At 33.4% G+C, this 20570-nt stretch overlaps 1 protein-coding gene across 1 annotated transcript in view; it reads left to right on the forward strand.

Annotated features, from left to right (window-relative positions):
- Nucleotides 1-20570, forward strand: part of LOC139529141 (uncharacterized) — a 62069-nt gene that overhangs the window by 38198 nt on the left and 3301 nt on the right. Inside the window, exons 2-4 of the mRNA XM_071325461.1 lie at nt 5616-5765; nt 14962-15109; nt 18039-18299. Of these exons, the coding sequence (XP_071181562.1) occupies nt 5616-5765; nt 14962-15109; nt 18039-18299 (559 nt within the window). The remainder of the gene's footprint in view (nt 1-5615; nt 5766-14961; nt 15110-18038; nt 18300-20570) is intronic.

Below are 20570 nucleotides of genomic sequence, written 5' to 3' on the forward strand. Positions count from 1 at the left end.
TTCATGCAAATCGAGACAAAAACTGGTCTTTTCAGACTTTTGGACTTTTGTAGTGTCATCGTCCGAATACTTTTAGTTTTCCCACTCCAACTTTAGTAAAAGTGAATAGAAATCTATGAAATTGGAACACAAGGTTTATGACCACAAAAGGAAGGTTGGGATTGATTTTGGGAGGTTTGCTTCCTTACATTTTAGGAATTGGGGGCCAAAAAGGGCCCAAATAAGCATTTTTTTGGTTTTCGCACTATAACTTTAGTTTAAGTATTAAATAGAAATCTATGAAATTTTGACTAAAGGTTTATGACCACAACAGGAAGGTTGGGATTGATTTTGTGAGTTGAGGTCCCAACAGTTTAGGAATTAAGGGCCAAAAAGGGGCCCAAATAAGCATTTTTCTTGGTTTTCACACCATAACTTTAGTATAAGTAAATAGAAATCTATGAAATTTAAACACAAGGCTTATGAACTTAAAAGGATGGTTGGGATTGATTTTTGGGAGTTTTGGTCCAAACAGTTTAGGAATGAGGGGCCAAAAAGGGGCCCAAATAAGCATTTTTCTTGGTTTTCACACCATAACTTTAGTATAAGTAAATAGAAATCTATGAAATTTAAACACAAGGCTCATGAACTTAAAAGGATGGTTGGGATTGATTTTTGGGAGTTTTGGTCCCAACAGTTTAGGAATAAGGGGCCCAAAGGGTCCAAAATTAAACTTTGTTTGATTTCATCAAAAATTGAATAATTGGGGTTCTTTGATATGCCGAATCTAAAAATGTACTGTTGTGTCCATACTTGCCCCAACCGTTCAAGTTTCAACTTCTGCAGTCGTATAAAGCTGGGCCCTGCGGAGCTTCTGGTTCTATATAAAATAAGTACACAATGTTTTGACTATTTTTAGGCAGTTAAGCTGCCTTATGCGAGCACCCTGGATTTTGGTTCCCCCCTGGGAATTTTTTAAAAAGTGCCCTTTCTCTGATCTGGCAGGTCTGGTAGATTATTTATAACTAATTAGACATTTTTTTCACACTTTTTGTTATGAAAAACAATAAATATAAGGAAGATTACCTTAAATGATCGTCGATTTTCCCAAAACAATTGATGTTCCCCATTTGAAAAAGTGCTAATTAAAAAGTTAAGCATAGCTTTTTATCGTCTTGCTTTTGATGAAGATGTAAGTGAGCTATTGTAAGAATAATTTCATTGCCGAAAATGTTTGTAATGAAGGCATTAAAATTTGCCAAATGGCGCATGGATATAATTTTGCGGCTATTTTTAATCAGTGACGCCGTTGAATTTGGTGGATTCCATCCCAATAAAGGTAAATATTTAAAAACGTTGTCTTACTTCCTCTCTGTATAAGTCTTGAATTTGTAAGAATACTTGATTATTTTATTTCTACATTGCATGAAGATATGTATTTTATTTAATTATTTAATGCAAGCTGATGTTATTACTATTTGTCATCGTGTCTCTCGGTACTTGCTATGTATCGTGGAAACCCCCAAACATTATACTCGGTCAGGGCCTTTGCAATTTTAATCGGGACCTCATTTGAATACGTATTTATAGATTTTGTCGATGTCAAGGTCATTTCAAGTTGGTTTCCTTAATCGTGTTTCAGTTAAGGCTTTGGTGTTACAGACTGCTACATGTGCTTTGATATAGCCAAAGGCGCTTAAAAAATATTAAGATTACTATTTTATCAATAATTTGCTAATGGACAGCATTATTTCACTTCAAAAGTATATAATTGTAAAATATTAAGTACGAAATTTGTGACGCTTCCCAAGCCGTAATTGATTTGGATTTACAAGCACTTTTCATTTTCCAGATATTTATAAGCATTTGTGAATTTTTCAAGAATCATAACTTTTCGTTTCCTTCAGCAACTTGATTCTGGTAAACCACTTTTCTATGAAATTACTGTGAAATAAAACTCGCATGGTACGAAAAGAAGCCTGTAGAAGGTAACGTTGTGTGTTACGAAGTTACGTTTTTAACAAGTTACAAACAGTATTTTACTTAATTCCTACATCAATTATTTATAGAACAGATATATTTTTTTATTATAACATTGGCAATGGCTGACAGCGAATCCGTGATCAAGATATTTCACTAACAATTTCAAATAAAATTGGAATGAAAATGGGGAATGTGCTAAAAAGACGACAACACGACCAAAGAGCTGAGAACAGCCGAAGGCTACCAAATGATCTTCAATGCAGCGAGAAACTCTCAAACATGAAGGCTTGCTTCAATTGACCCCTAAACAAATGTTACTAGTTCAATGATTATGGAGTTCATGTCCTACTAAACTTAAGTTAGAATTATACACAAGAATCTATAATTGAAAATCATACAAGACTAACAAAGGCCAGACTATCCTGACTTCGGACCCTAGAGAATTTAAGCATTACAAATGTAATTATAAGGGCCTCAATGAACATGAACATGGACAAAACTAATACATAAAGATTTTAGACATGAATATATAAAAAAGAAGATGTGGTATGATTGCCAATGAGACAACTGTCCACAAGAGACCAAAATGACACAGACATTAACAACTATAGGTCACTGTGCAGCCTTTGACAATGAGCAAAGGCCATTACCCATATAAAAGGCCCCAATAAGACAATGTAAAACAATTCAAACGAGAAAACTAACGGCCTTATTTATATAAAAAAATGAACGAAAAACAAATATGTAACACATAAACGAACGATTACCACTGAATTACAGGCTCCTGACTTGGGACTGGCACAAACTTAAATAATGTGGCGGGGTTGAACATGTTAGCGTGATCCCAACCCTCCCCTAACCTGGGACAGTGGTATAACAGTACAACATGAGAACGAACTATAAAAATCAGTTGAAAAAGGTTAACTCATTAGATGGACAAAAATACAAGTGGACGTGACATGAAGCCTTTATGCTACATTGTATATGTAAAAAAATTAAAGCAATAATGAATATTATACCTATTTGTATTTGTTTTTATTTCAGCTTGATTCCAATCTTTTGCAATGGCTAATACAAGAAGAGGCAAGGCATGCATCTCTGTAGCAACTGGATTGTCTATTCACCCCTACAGTTCCAAAACAACAATGAAACTCTAGACTACTACATGTACTATGTTATGAAAATATTTACATATACCTACATGTACATCTACATGCATGATCAATTTTGAAGATTGTTTTTGCCAGGTGTAATCATGTCAACTAATACAACAAGTTTTGATTCAGCTTTCTGACAGGAATTATTTATAAACTTGCAAGCAGTTACAACAAATGAATATTATTTATTGAGTTAAAAATTAAGCTCATTTGGACAGTGAAGTGCTTTTGACGCGTATTGAAGTAGACATTAAACATGTTAAACGTTTCAAATTGATATCGAATTATGTGTAAATGCAGCATTGATTTATTAAAGAAATTAAGAATAAAGAAATATTAAAAAAAGATGGACAAAATATTTGTATTAAATTTGTTGGAATTTTTGTCTTGCCAAAGATGACAGAGTCAAAAAGAGAGACATACATGTATATATAGTTGTGTTGTTTTGTCAGCATGGTCAGCATCAACAATGTATTACAAAAATGTAGTTTGTGATTGTGTGATTGGGTCTAGTTTATAAGAGGTCAATGATATTTGGTACGCAGTTGTGTTAGCATAGGTATATCTCATTACCTGCAGATTACCAGAATATTTAGCCCCACCCCCTTTGTCATAGTCAATTGACTCTGAAACTTAGTTTACATGTATTAGTTTTTGATTAGGTGAGTTATTGAGGAACCACTAGTGAATGGTCAATGATATTTGGTGTGCAGTTGTATAAACTTTGTCACTTTCAATTTCTATTGAGGATATTTGACCCTGCCCCCTAAATTATTCTCTTTTTACTTGGAAACTTACGTTACTTTGAAATTTCATAAAGCTTTTGATTATTTTACTATGAAGGAAACCAATCGTCGTAAGTCAATGATGATTGCCATGTAGGTGAAGAAGCATTTGTACGTTTCAGTTCCATAGAGGATATTTGGTCCTTACCCCTCGGTCATATGCATGATCTATTGACTTTGACTATAATTATGTTAGTTTAAGAAACCAGCAATCTATGTGTTAAGGTTTGTTTAAAGGGGACAACTTATGAAAAGTCAATGTTATTTGGTAAGCAGTTGTATAAGTGTTGGCACATCTTATTTCCATAGGGATTGTTCAGCCCTGTACAATCAGTCATGGATCATTGTCTTTGAATATATTTTACATGTTAATGCATTTCTATTTTAATTGTATTATTTGTATTATCAAAATAACAAATAGGCAAAACATGTCTCTGTATTAAAAGCTGATTATAGATAAGACATGTACAATTATTATAAAGATAAGACTATGTGGAATGATAGCCAATGCATCATAATGAGACAACTATATATATATATCTCCACCAAAATAAATGAAGAAAGTAAGCAATTATAGTTAGGCAACCATACAGGCTTCAAAAATGTTGTATCATTGCTAGGCCATTATAACAACATCAGCATTTATTGTAATATAACTTACAAGAAAATTACACCACTTAAGATAGTTTCAGCTATGATTTGATGATTGTGCATACAATGTAGGTGCACCAACTGATGCAACTAAAACTGCTAATATGGCATATGCATACTTTAGAATATATTATAGTTGAATTAAACCATACGCCGATGCTGGACCCCATTATTGAAATTATTAATCTGATAAGAATAATCCTCCATGCAGCTTGTAACTATTAGCAAAACCTACATGTATACTGCATAGTAAGCTTTAAAAGACCAGAAAATTACAAATGTAAAACAATAAAACTACAACAGCCTGATTTATGTACAAAACAATTATGAAAAATGGATATGATATACAGCAACAATTACCAAATTACTGGGTCCTCAATATGGACAGGCACAATTTTAACTCCAAGTGGCAGGATTGGATAGTGAAAACTTTAGGGTACAAACATTATTCAATACTTGAGAAATAGCCGAGATAATATTTTCACCAATTTTTCACCAATATTCGTCTTAACTTCTGCCAAGTTTGCCTCTCCTTTTTTTTACTTAACTGCCTACAGCGCCTTTGGTGCTTTGATTCAAATTGCAAGCATTGAACTATTGGACTGGTCAAAAGATTCAAACTATTGGACCTCGCTGAAACTTTCACGGCAAGCATCATTATATTTCACATAATTTAAATGCAGCTACAAGATTGGAGGATTTTGAAAAATACTGCAAGAGTTATGATGTCACGTTTTACCTATTGTATCTAGGGTTAACTTCAGTGCAGGACAAAGTCAAAGATGGTGAAATAAACAAACACCTGAGTTTTCTTTGATACAGTCCACTTATTTAAATCACCTGTGTTGTGAGTAGATTTCTATTGTCCATTTCAATTAATGGGATACAATTTATTCTTGCTACAATTTCAATATGCATAAGACAGGTGGCTCCTGATGGAAATGTTTTTGTCGGTTTAATCCATTTTGTTTCAGGACACCTTGCAAAAGTAGAACTTGTTGAACTAATGAATATTTAATAAAAATAGATTTATTGTAGTGGCATTTTTTTATATTTTCAGATACATCCGTGGTAGAGTCTATAAATTCCTTTGTTCTATCACTGACCTTCTGGATGCATTAAAAGTTTGTAGAAATATTTCTGATGCTTATGAAGGACATTATACCACACTGTTTAGTACATTTGCAGAATTGTGTTGCTTAAATGCCAAGTAAGTTTTTTTTTGTACATCTGTTTTATTTGAGGTGGTACCCAACACTTTCACTAAAATTAATTCGACTCAATTAATTTTCATGAATTAAAAATTTTGACAATGTATTTACTTTGACTCTTTAACAAAAATATAAATATTTCAAAAATTTGGAACCAACCATTTTGTCAGAAAAATTACACTGGTTAGGCAGCAACCATTTGATTTTCTGGGGGGGCTATGGTTTTTTTTGGAAAAAAAAGTTTGTTTCCAGGTTTTGGTGAAAAAAAATAATTTGTTTTGGACCCTGAGTAAAAAAAATTGTTTGTTTCACCCTCAGCTGCCACTAAATGTAAATTGAAAGAAAAAAATTGTCTTCGGTTTGTCGCTAAAAAAATAGATTGATCTTCACCGAAGGCGAAAAAAAAAGTTTGCACAGAAAAAAAAACTATACCCCCCCCCCCCCCCAGAAAATCAAATGGTTGCTGCCTTATAAAGCAGTTTGACAAACACCAATTTTGATCATTGAGAAGCTTAATATTCCCTTTACAACACAACGTAATTAAAACATTTAGTTGACTTTACAGAGTTATCTTTCTTGAGTGTTAGAGGCTGCTTTACCCTTTTTCATCCATCAGTCAATCTGTGGAAAGTCATTTAATTCAATTTTTACAGTCAAAACAGTGAAGGAACTGATTGTCTAACTGTTTTTAAAATTCCTATATGTTGATTAAAACATTTGGTCTTGCTGCTTATTCACATTGTTACTCAAAAACAAATAAACAAAAACAAAAAAAGAGCAATATATATTTTTAGAAAATTTGAATATTTTTTGTAACTTCTAAATTTGATAACTAGCACTTTCAGTTTAACAGCAACCATGTAGTATTATTGTCCCCTGTGCAACGTGTTGTGTGGGGGGGGGGGGGGGGGGGGGGGGAATACTGGGCATCTGTCTTTACGGTCTTGTAAGCTCTCTCACATGTACATGTACAATTCTTGCCAGACTTGTATGAAAATTGTATTGTATGTGCTCTCATGTGTACATTTCTTGCCAGATTTTTTTAAAACTCATTTCAAAGGGTTATATCAGAAATGTCATGGTCAAGTTCAAAAATCTATGCCGATCAATTATCATACGACCGCAAAAATTGAAAATTTTTTGGTCGTATATTGGTATCACGTTGGCATCGTCGTCTGTGTTGTCATCGTCCGAAGACATTAGGTTTTCGCACTATAACTTTAGTATAAGTAAATAGAAATCTATGAAATTTTAACACAAGGTTTATGACCACAAAAGGAAGGTTGGGATTGATTTTAGAAGTTTTGGTTCCAACAGTTTAGGAATTAAGGGCCAAAAAAGGGCCCAAATAAGCATTATTCTTGGTTTTCGCACAATAACTTTAGTATAAGCAAATAGAAATCAATGAAATTTAAACACAAGGTTTATGACCACAAAAAAAGGAAGGTTGGGATTGATTTTGGGAGTCGTGGTCCCAACAGTTTAGGAATTAAGGGCCAAAAAGGGGCCCAAATAAGCATTTTTCTTGTTTTCACACCATAAATTTAGTATAAGTAAATAGAAATCTATGAAATTTTAACACAAGGTTTATAACCATAAAAGGAAGGTTGGGATTGATTTTGGGAGTTTTTGTCCCAACAGTTTAGGAATAAGGGGCCCAAAGGGTCCAAAATAAAACTTTGTTTGATTTCATCAAAAATTGAATAATTGGGGTTCTTTGATATGCTAAATCTAACTGTGTATGTAGATTCTTGATTTTTGGTCCCGTTTTCAAATTGGTCTAGATCTACATTAAGGTCCAAAGGGTCCAAAATTAAACTTAGTTTGATTTTAACAAAAATTGAATCCTTGGGTTCTTTGATATGCTGAATCTAAAAATGTACTTAGATTTTTGATGATTGGCCCAGTTTTCAAGTTGGTCCCAAATTAAACTTTGTTAGATTTCATCAAAAATTGAATAATTGGGGTTCTTTGATATGCCAAATCTAACTGTGTATGTAGATTCTTAATTTTTTGTCCAGTTTTCAAATAGGTCTACATTAAAGTCCAAAGGGTCCAAAATTAAACTAAGTTTGATTTTAACAAAAATTGAATTCTTGGGATTCTTTGATATAAATGCTGAATCTCAACATGTACTTAGATTTTTGATTATGGGCCCAATTTTCAAGTTGGTCCAAATCAGGATCCAAAATTATTATATTAAGTATTGTGCAATAGCAAGAAATTTTCAATTGCACAGTATTCAGCAATCGCAAGAAATCTTCAATTGCACAGTATTGTGCAATAGCAAAAAAAAATCAATTGCACAGTATTGCGAAATAATATTCAACAGCATAGTGAATTGCTCAAAGGCAAAAAAAAATTTTAAGTTCATTAGACCACATTCATTCTGTGTCAGAAACCTATGCTGTGTCAACTATTTAATCACAATCCAAATTTAGAGCTGAATCCAGCTTAAATGTTGTGTCCATACTTGCCCCAACTGTTCAGGGTTCAAGCTCTGCGGTCGTATTAAGCTGGCCCTGCGGAGCATCTGGTTTTTAAAGAGTTATGCCCCTTGTAAATATTAATTATCTTGAAAGTTTCATTGTAAGCGCTCTGACGTGATGATTTTTGCCAGTTTTTTTTATCAAACTTATATCAAAGGTTCATATCAGCAATGTCTTGGACAATTTAAAAAATCATGGAAATATTAATTATACAGAGAATTGCATTGTAAGTGCTTTCAAGCCTACATTTCTCTTATGATATTTATAAAAACAAATATTAGTTGTTGCCCTTGGACAGATAAAATATGTGCACCACAGGGACATTGGAACTCTGTTCTTTTATTTTGCATAAATTTGCACCAGGGTATCCCCTGGGTCAATTATTTTTTTCGCCACCTCTTTCGCCAAAACAATATATTTTTTGCCACTTCATTATTTTTTTCGCCAAGTAAGGGAGCTACCATTTGATTTTTATGGGGGGGCTAGGATGAAAAATTTTGTCCTGCATTTTTTTTTAGTTGTAATCTCTGTCCTGCTTTTTTATTTTTCACTCTATTCGGTCCTGCCTTTTTTTTATTAGTTTATCCTGACTTTTTTTACCTAAATTGTCATCCTGCCTTTTTTTTTTGCAAAGTGTCTCATCCTACCTTTTTTTTTTAACTCAAAACTCCTGTCCTGCCTATTTTTTTCAAATTTCATCCTAGCCCCCCCCATAAAAATCAAATGGTAGCTCCCTAACATAAATATATTTTTCCTGTTGTGCTCTTTTGTACTAAGAAGTAATTTTTACAACAAAACAAAAGCTTTTATCACATGAAATTGATCCCTCATTTCATGTGTAGTCATTACATTGAAGGGTTACTCTCATTCGAGGGGTTGTTCCCAGCCTTTTGGATAGATTTTTTCATAACGACAGTTTTCTTTTCTTGACCATCGTAAATGAAAAAGTTGAGACGTACAACTATGCTTGAAACACGTGCATGTGTCACTCAAATGACTTTATTAAAGTCAAAGGATAAAAGAATTAAAAGTTTTAAATCAGAGATTTTTCTTGCTTTTGAACAATTTTCGTCACAACAACAGCTTTCTTTTCAAAACTATCTTTAAAGGGAAAAATGTCAAAAGTTTGCTTCAAACACGAGCATCGCAAAGATGTAAATTAATTCTGTATGTGACATTTATAGCGGAAGCCATTTGACCATATCATTTTGTGAAACAATTCAATCAACACCTTTATTAATTAGTCCTTTGTTGTCAATAGCTATAAAATGCAATCAGCTGATTATTGATTTTCTGTCTAAATCTTAATGAGGTCAAGGTGAATTCCGAGTATTGTCTGATCGGGTAAAGTCCGAGAAACTCGAAAAAAAGTAAATAAACAAGATGGAGGAAAATAAATCGGTTTATATATTTCTTTCGCCAAATTCTTTCGCAAATGACAATTTTATCGCCACAATTAATTTTTTTTCGCAAATTGCGAAAATGGCGACCGCCAGCGGAAACCCTGATTTGCACAGAATACAAGCTGAAAACCATGTCTCAGATTTCTAATATAATGCCCTATTATGTTATAATAGATATAGGAAGATGTGGTGTGGGTGCCAATGAGACAACTCTCCATCCAAATAACAATTTTAAAAAAGTAAACCATTATAGGTCAATGTACGGCCAGCTGGATCAACCTGTATTATTTTTCTAATATTCATTTTATTTTAAGCTCACCTGGCCAGAAGCTTTTCTCATCACTTGGCATTCGTCGTCGTTGTCCTTCACCATTGTCGTTAACTTTTTACATTTTGAACTTCTTCTAGAGAACCACTGAATGGAATAAAACCAAACATTGCATGAATGTTCCTTATGAGGTGCTGACCAAGTGTTGTTACTTTGTAGCCGAACCATCATCTAAGATGGCCGCACAGGACTTAGTTTAACATGGGACCCTATGGAAAATACATACAAATGACTTCTTTTAGAGACCCACCAAATTGAATGAAACTAAACATAGCATGAATGTTCCTTTTGAGGTTCTGACCAAGTATTGTTACTTTGTAGCTGATCCATCATCCAAGATGGCCGCCAGCTTGGGACTAAGTTTAACATAGCACTTTATGGGAAATACATACAAATGTCTTCTTTTAGAGAACCACTGAATTGAATGAAACCAAACATAGCACGAATGTTCCTTATAAGGTGCTGACCATGTGTTGTTACTTTGTAGCTAATCCATCTTCCAAGATGGCTGGCTGCCTGCAAGGGGACTTAGTTTAACATAGGGCCCTATGGGAAATACATACAAATGTCTTCTTTTAGAGAACAACTGAATGGAATGAAACCAAACATAGCATGAATGTTCCTTATGAGGTGCTGACTAAGTGTTGTTACTTTTGTAGCTGATCCATCTTCCAAGATAGCCGCCAGCGGGGGACTCAGTTTAACATAGGGAAATACATACAAATGTCTTCTTTTAGATAACCACAGAATGGAATCCAATATTGAACCTTGGCCATTTATGTGAAAAATAGTCTACATTTTATTATACAGAATGACATATCTGTAAGCAATCTTGAGTTGCTTTGGGTTGAAGTGAGGAATTATAGTAATGAAAAAATTTTAGTTGGTGTTTTATACCGGCCTCCTAACTCTAATTCTAATATATGGGACTTATTTAATGAGTCAGTAGATAAAGCACTTGATTGTAATTTGCCAATTTTCCTTTGTGGTGATTTCAATTGTGATATGATGTCAAACACAAGTAACTCTTTTAAAAAGTTACTTAACCGTCTAAACTTAGAAAATGTTGTTTGGGAGCCTACCAACTTTACAACCCAAACTGGAACTTGTATTGATTTATGTGTGACTAATCGCAAGAACTTAATTAAATCAGTAACTGTTCTTACACCGATATGCAGTTCTCATTCTCCTGTTTCAGTCGAAATTTCATTTAAAACTTTTAAACAACACTCGTTTAAAAGACAAATTCGTGATTTTAAGCGTGCAGATTATGAAGGTCTTAAAAACCAGTTGAATGATACTGACTGGGATGATGTTGTTTTTAATTCAAATAATATAAATGATGTTTATATGAACTTTGTCAGAACATTAGAAAGTACTGTAAATAGATATATACCTACTAAAACTATTACAGTAAGACCAAATGATAAACCTTTTATGAACAACTTAATAAGAAACAAGATAAGACATCGTAATAGAATTCACCACAAAGCGAAATCTTCAAATAATCCAGATCACTGGAAAAAATTTAGAGAAATTCGTAATGAAATTATCAGCTTAGTTAGAAAGGCAAAAGAAGATTATAAGTGCAAACTGACATCTCAACTTATTGACAAAAATATTCCTCCTGGTAAATGGTGGCGCATTGCCAAGTCTGTATCAAATTTTACTAAAAATAGAGAGTCCCCCCCTTTTTTGGAACATGATGGCCAAATTTTTATTCATCCATTGGACAAATCAGAGATCCTGAACAATCATTTTGCTAATATAGCTAATATTGATACAGAACCAGAAATTCTGGATAATAACGAGCCTCCTCCATGTCATTTAAATAAATTTGTCATCACTGAGAAAGAAATTTTAGATCAGTTAAAAATCTTGAATGTTAACAAACCAGCTGGACCTGACGGTATCAGTCCTAGAATTTTAAAAGAGGTTGCTAGCTTTATTTCTAAACCATTAACTAAGTTATTTAATATGTCTCTATCAGTCAAACAGGTTCCACTGTTATGGAAAATTGCACATGTTAATCCTATTTTTAAAGGAAAAGGTAGTCCACATTCAGCTCTAAACTATCGTCCAATATCTGTTACTAGTATTGTTTGTAAGATTATGGAAAAAGTTCTATTTAAACATTTATATAATTATATGAGAGGTAACAACCTTTTGTCAAAGTTTCAATCTGGATTCCAGCCAGGTGACTCTACTGTTAATCAGTTAATTGAAATATATCATAAAATTATTAGTAATATGGATAGTGGGAGGGATGTAAGGTTTGTATTTTGTGATGTATCTAGAGCTTTCGATAAAGTTTGGCATAAAGGACTTTTATTTAAACTTAAACAATCTGGCATAAATGATCAGCTCTTATCTTGGATAGAAAGCTATCTTTCAGATCGTCAACAAAAGGTCGTTTCAGAAGGTTTTTCGTCAACTCTAAAAAGTATACATGCAGGTGTCCCCCAGGGATCAGTTTTAGGACCCTTTCTGTTTCTTATTTATATAAATGATATAGTAAATGACATTTCTAATGATATTAGACTTTTTGCAGATGACACCTCTTTATTTGTTATAGTAGATGATGATCCTGCTGTAGCAGCTGCTTCTTTGACTGATGACTTGGATGTTATCTCAAATTGGGCAAAATCATGGGCTGTTCAATTTAACTCTAAGAAAACCAAAAATATTGTATTTACAAGAAGGGAAAGGGAACACCCACCTGTATTTTTTGGGATAAATGGGGAAGAGGTAGAGAAAATAAATATTCACTGTCATCTTGGGATAACATTTCAGTCATCAGCTTCATGGAACTCACATATTGATATTATTTATAAAAAAGCATGCTCTCGTCTATCCGTGCTTCGTCAAGTTAAGCATTTATTAGATAGGAGTTCACTTATACGTATTTATTATGCTTTTGTTAGACCTATATTAGAGTATGGGGATGTTGTATGGGGCAATTGCTCCCAGCACGAGTCTGAGCTTCTTGAAAATATTCAGATAGAAGCCGCTAGAATAATTACAGGTTTACGACGTAATTCCTCCAGACAAAAACTTTATATTGAATTAGGTTTAGAAACTCTGGAGAATAGACGTAATAAACATAAGCTTGTACTATTCTATAAAATATTAAATGGGATGACACCTGCATACTTATATGAGTTAGTCCAGCCATATCTTCCCAGACAAACCCCTTATACTTTGAGGAATGAAAATAACACTTTTCATCCGCCTCTTGCTAGAACTAGCTCTTATTTCAATAGTTTCATTCCTTCCACTATAAGACTTTGGAACAGTCTTCCTTTGAGTTTACAAAAATCCCCAAGTTTTGGTATATTTAGAAGTGGACTGGAACAGTTTTATAGGACTGATGATATATTTAAACCCTTCAACTATGGGATAAGGAAACTTAATATAAGTCATTGTCAACTCAGAAATAATGCTAGCAACCTAAAATCTCATCTGTTTAATCAATTCTTATCCGAGAACACTTTTTGTGCAAACTGTAATCACCCTGTTGAGGATAACAAACATTTCTTTTTCATTTGCCCTAAGTACAATGATGTAAGACAGATCCTTCTTGATTCCATTAACTCCATTGCTGATAATGTTGATATAAATATTGAATTATTACTTTTTGGAAACAGATTATTTTCATATGATATTAATATTGCTATTTTTAAATCTGTTCATAAATATATCAGTGACACTCAACGTTTTGTTTGAAACTAACTTATTTTTTGTTTCATTTAGTTTTATTTTTTATTTTTTTTCCTCCACTTAAACATTAATTCATTTAATGCACTAAGCAAGCTTAGTGTCTCTTTCAAGCCATATATATATATTTCTAATGACTTATAAAGGATATTTACATGTTTCAAGGTTCTTAAATACATGATGAGTAATTGCCTATATACTTAAATATACTTTGCATTTAGTAAGTAACACTGTAAACATATATTTGCTTGTGTGTGCTCATAAGTAGCATGCATGTTCCACTACATGTATATTGCATTATTTTAATACAGTTGTTATAATTGAATTATACCCTGAACATGTAATATGGAGAGAGCTTTTATAGGCTGTGCCTGTTGCTCAATCCTTTTCATATCTTAATGAATAAAATATGTTTAAAATCAAATAAAATCGAACCTTGGCCTCAATCATTATTAAAGTACCTGTTAAGATTTTTATCATTTTTCAAAAACCCAAGTAGATTCAGTTGAGTGACACAGTCTCTTGACACTGTTTTGAAGCATGTTTTAGTACACATGTTCATATTGAAGTAAGGGCCTCAGTATTTCTGTATCACTAGCCTGTTAACACTGAGGTTGTGAGTTCGAACCCCCATGTGTCCAGTGCGCTTGACTCCAATCTTAATTGACATTATTGACAAGGATTGTCAGTTTTCCTGCAAAAGGTTCTCTCCAGGCACTCCAGCTTCCTCCCTGGTCAATAGTGCTGAAAGTGGCATTAAAAACCAACCAATCAATCAATCAATTAATATGAAGTGAACTATTTAACATATATTCCAAAATGCCCAGTTACGGTAATTTAGCATTAACACATGCCAGGATTATAGAATGATTTAAAATTATCTATATCATCAATACAAATGTCACTAAATTAGATTTACAAATAACAATGAATAAGCAAACATAACTGATTGCAATACAGATAAAATTATATGTAAGAATATCAAAATTGAAAATTTGAGCGATTCAGGCTCTTAGGAGCCTCTTGTTTATTTCCCCACTCAAGGAATGCACATACCGGACTCACCTTGGCTGTCCTTTGAGAAATGATTTAAAGTGAAAGATGATGAATGTATTTGATTATCATGTTCATTGTTTGTTGCATGTTCAATCCAACTTAATTTTTTCATATCATCTTTATTCATTAAAGTATTGTATGTTTCTAGACATAACTAAATGAAAGTATGACAGAAATGAAATCAATGTTTAATTTATTTCAGATTAGGCATTTTCAAATCAGATCAGTCAACATGGAAAAATTTAGGAGGTCTAGATAAAGTTATTTCACAACCAGATATTCGTTTATTTAAATATGGAGTATTTACAAAGTCTTCAATCGATCGTAAGAGAGTTGTGTCTGTTGTAGAGGTAATCTATGTGCTTTTCTTCATTTACATTAAGGTTTCCTGACAAAATCTATAGCAACTTTATATGTAATGTAGATAGTTTGTATAATTGACTTGAATTAATCAACCCAACGGTACATGTATCACTGAATCAGCTGGTCTAGTGAGCTTTTGTAATTGATGACTTTCAACAATATTTTGATAAGAAAAAATGTAGCCTTTAAGAAAACCTGAGTAAGAAAGAATTCAAGCTCAGAAAAATTGTAGAAAATTGGTATAGATGGGTTCATTCATGCTATCTTTTAGTTGACTTTTAGCAGGCTAATTTATACAAGATACACTGCACCAAAAATCATGTGCCTTTATATATATGTAATCTCTTATATTCACTTTTTACAGTTTTGTTTTAAATAACCCAGGGATCTCCATGGATGAAAATTGAACCATGGAGGAACTTTCACCATTACAAACCGTGTCTACGCTGTACAGTGTAACGCGATTGGAAGTATTTTATCCCTCCATACAAGGAATGGTGAACATGCTAATTCATTACTTATTTAAATTATATTTATTATAATTTTCATTATAGAATTAGAAGTATCAATATGTTCATTTATTGCCGTTTTTAACCATTCAAATGCCAAGTCTTCATGGTCCCCCCTTAGTCGAGAATGACCAAAAGCTGTCATGAAGGTCCCCATGTAGATTTCTTGTATTTTTGGTAATTGTTATTGGGGTTAAAAATCATATGATGTGGAGCTTATTTTTCATGGACACTGTCAAATTCAGAACCCATTACCGGTATGGCTGATTTGCAGCAACAACAAAACGATTTGTATGGGTTATGTAAAAGGTTAAAGAGATTTGTAAAGCAAATGAAAAGGTTTTTAATGACTTTATCTGACAAATTGATGCTGTGCAACATGCATCTTTCGAGTCTGAATAGAAACCGGAAACGCGGATGTATCAATTTGATTGTAATATACGAAATGAATTCGGAATTACGATACGATATTTCTTTACAGGAAATATTTCTAAGTTTTTACTTTTAAACTTTTAAAGTCATTCTAAATTATCGTTACAGCAGTACTCGAGTTATTTGTGATGAAATAATATTTACTGTTTTGCGTCTTATTTTGTACTTCTTAAAAAAGGGGGATGCTGATTGCGTAAGTCAAAATAAAGCACGTGTTCGACTTGTTTAATACAACTGTTTTCTTTGTAACTGGATTATTAATTTATTTATAATATTTAATCTAAATTATCATAATCATTTGCTGAAACTTAGTTGATTAATTCGACAAATGGATCGTCTATCCTCAGATAGTATTCTCCTGTCTGGTTTGTTGATCTACCTGTACAAGCTCAGGTACAAGTGATTAGCGATCTTAATCCGGATATCCCTCAGGCGTTAGAACTGTGTTGGATTATAACATAAAAAGCCTAAGGGTTATGCAATTACATGCATTTGATTATAATTGATAAAAAAAATGGCGTCGGGCTACAAAAAATGATGAAGTTTTGAACGATGGCGGAAGACTATTTAACGATGGCGCAAGACAATTTAACGATGGGGCGAGTCATTTGACGATGGCGCAAGACATTTGAACGATGGCGGGGCGCCATCGTTAAACAGGCCATGGAGATCCCTGTAACCTAATAACAAAACCAAAACATGCAACCCACAATGATGAGATGTGGAAACAACATTAACTTTTGCAATTGTAAATGAAAAAGGTGCTATGTTTAAGCTATTCATTTCTTTTATAATTGATGTAGTGTTGTTGTCTCGCCTTTTGTTGCAGAAAGTTAGACATAGGTATTACTATCCGGTGGGTTGGCGTAAACCATTTGTATAAAGATTTATATTTCAGAAGGTAGAAAACCTGAATGCTTCATACTTTGTATGCAGATACCTTATGTTAAAAAATGTCCAATGTCCTTGACCTCATTTTCATGGTTCAGCAACTGCTTGAAAAAAATTATAGTTTTTAGCTCACCTGGCCGTGGCTAAAATTGAACATAGTGGTAAAATGTAGATTTTGGCTTATATATCTAAAACCAAAGCATTTAGAGCAAATCTGACATGGGTTTATCAGGTCAAGATCTATCTGCCCTGAAATTTTCAGATGAATCGGACAACTCGTTGTTGGGTTGCTGCCCCTGAATTTGTAATTTTAAGGAAATTTTGCCGTTATGGTTATTATCTTTAATATTATTATAGATAGAGATATACTCCAGCAACATTGGTGTTGTCGTCATCAACATTTAGGTGCAGTCTGTGGTTACAGTTTTTTTTTACATCTATAAATTTGTCAAGACGGTATCAAGAGCAAAAACTAGAAGAATTTTTTTTCTTATATTTTTTCTTAATTTATTTTACCTTTTGCAACAAAGTTGTGAGTGTATAATGTTTTTGACCTGCCCACAAGTCCCTCCGTCAGTCCTGTTCTTGTCATCACAACTCCTCTGAAACCACACAACAGAATTTCATGAAACTTTGTAGATAATAAGGACATACTATGTGCATATCGACAGGAAATTATGATTCAATTTTTGAAGTTATCCCTCTTTGAACTCAGAATTTTGGCCTTTATACATGTATACTACTGCAACAGTGTGTCAACTGAACTCCTCCTTTGAAACCACCCAACAGAACTTGATGAAACTTGGTAGATAATAAGTAAATACTGCTGACTGATAATTTCCTTCTCAGCACAGTACAGTGAGATGGGAAATTATTGCTAAAAACTAAGGGTGCATGTGTCATTGTCAATGTAAACATTAAAAAAATATTTCAGGGGCCCAGCTGGCCCCTGGAGAAAAGAGTTAAGTTTAGTCCCTGTTGTAACATAGCCCATTTACTGTACCTTGACCTTAAATGTCTCTCCCACTCTTGGCCCTGATACCACTAAAATTTATTTCTTTTTTTTCCTTTATAATCTGCACAGGTAAAGAAAAGTAGACATCACAGAGATTTGGATTCATCTGATTCTGATGGAGAAGCATGCAAAAGCACTAGTTCAGTTTCTTCAGTTAGGTCAAGAAGTTCAGATACAAGTGAAAATGCACCCAAAATAGAACTGTTACTGAATAGGGCAGTTTTAGGACAGCATGCAGGCGAACTCTTGTTAGATCTCCACAAATTCGTAACAAAGGACTGTTATACAGATCAATATAAAATGCCAGGGATGATTGTAAAAGGCACTATGGTAAGTACTACGATTTTATCTCTGCTACCCTGAAATGCCATATCAGATATGCAATCATTTTGTTTGTGTTACTCAAAAGTATTGATCAGCATTAGCTTAGGCCAAATAAAAATATATGTGTGGTTCCAGTTACAAATTTTTAAAAATAGGGTCGGTAGGTCGGCAATTTTTTTTTTTATACCCCCGCTTTAAAAAAGGAGGGGTATACTGTTTTTTATACCCCCGCTTTAAAAAAGGGGGGGTATACTGTTTTACCTCTGTCTGTCAGTCCGTCCGTCCGTCCATCAGTCCGTCCGTCAGTCCGTCCGTCAGTCAGTCAGTCCGTCCCATGAAACTTTCGTCACATTTTTCTCAGGAACTACACATCCACCCTTTCTGTAATTTGGTATCAACATTTATATATGTCAGCCACACCGTGTGATGCGTTTTCAGATTCATCACTTGACAACTTCCTGTTTACCGAACACTTGTCTGATTTTACACATGATAGCCAAGTTGAAAATTTTCGTCACATTTTTCTCAGGAACTACAATACAAGGATTTCTGAAATTTGGTTTCAGGATTTATATAAGTCAGCTGTACCGTGTGATGCGTTTTCAGATTCATCACTCGACTACTTCCTGTTTACCGAACACTTGTATGATTTTACACATGATAACCAAGTTAAAAATTTTCGTCACATTTTTCTCAGGAACTACAATACAAGGATTTCTGAAATTTGGTTTCAGGATTTTTATAAGTCAGCTATACCGTGTGATGCGTTTTCAGATTCATCACTCGACAACTTCCTGTTTACCGAACACTTGCATATTTTTACACTATTAATATTATCCACTTGCGGCGGGGGTATCATCAGTGAGCAGTAGCTCGCAGTTTCACTTGGTTTTTTTATTTATTTTTTTTTAATGTCAAAATCCGGAAAAAAATCGTGTGTTTACCGAAATTGTTTCCGGTATTATACACGCCCCAACCGGAAGTCCCCCATTTTTACATGTGTTTGGTTGTAAAATAAACAGTCATGATACGTTTTTAGTTAATTTTGTTGCATTCTGTTATGAATTGTTGCATTTTAGCCATAACAGATACTTGTGATGGAAATTCAGATGACAGAAATCTATGAATTTAATTATTTTAATTCACAATCCTCAAAATTTGATCGTTTGAAAATTTATTTTTCAGAAATGAAAAAAAAAGTTCAAGGGTCGGGGGGGGTTTTAACTAGGGTCGGTCGGGTTACTGGAACCACACAAAAATCATTCAAAACAAACAATTCGTGTTGGCCCCAGATGACTTTTGAAATGTATACATCATTGAAAAAGTTCCAAATTATCTCCCTTTGGTGGAAAAATGCCATTTTTTGGCTTTAAAATTGAAATATCTTTTTTAACTCATCGGTGACCTATATTTTTTAATATAATTTCCATATAAGCTGTACTTAAACTAAATTATTATAAAGTTTGAGCGATTTCTGTAATAAATTTCTTTCTTTTTTTTCGATATTACCTTTATTTCTCCTATTACTTCAACAGAAAAAACCCAACTTTACAAAAATGTATGCTTCTTTCGAAGGCAGATTGTGAGCACAAATGAACGGTGACCCCACTTTTTTATTTTATTTTTCTGTTAACTATAAGATAAAGTTCATTTATAGAAAAATATAGAGAATTCCTATATAAATGATTTAGACCCGCGATCCCCCTTAACTATAACAATTGACTAATTGCAAAAAAAATGGGTGTGATAGTCGTTTGCAATTTTTTTTTCTCCAAATTTCTCAAATTCCCATTTTTTGAAGAGTTTGAAGAAGAAATCTTTAATTGCACTGTAATGTGCAATAGATTTGTAAGATCTTGACATTTGTTTTCTGTCAGAAACCTATCTTATGTAAAAAATTTGATCGCAATCCAAATTCAGAGCTTTATCAAGCTTGAATGTTGTGTCCATATTTGCCCCAACTGTTCAGGGTTTGACCTCTGCGGTTGTATGAAGCTGCGCCCTGGGGAGCACCTGGTTGGCTTATATCTCTAAAACTAAAGCATTTAGAGCAAATCCTTGTGTTTAGTATCAACAAATACCTTTTCTATAACATGGTAAAAATGTTCATCAGGTTAAGATCTATTATCCCTGAAACTTTTAGACGAATCACACAACCCGGAAATTTTGCAGTTTTTATACGACCGCAAAATTTGAAAAATTTTTCGTTGTATATTGCTATCACGTTGGCGTCGTCGTCGTCCGAATACTTTTAGTTTTCGCACTTTAACTTTAGTA

Source organism: Mytilus edulis, chromosome 6 (genome assembly GCF_963676685.1).
Source record: "Mytilus edulis chromosome 6, xbMytEdul2.2, whole genome shotgun sequence".
Classification (NCBI taxonomy): domain Eukaryota; kingdom Metazoa; phylum Mollusca; class Bivalvia; order Mytilida; family Mytilidae; genus Mytilus; species Mytilus edulis.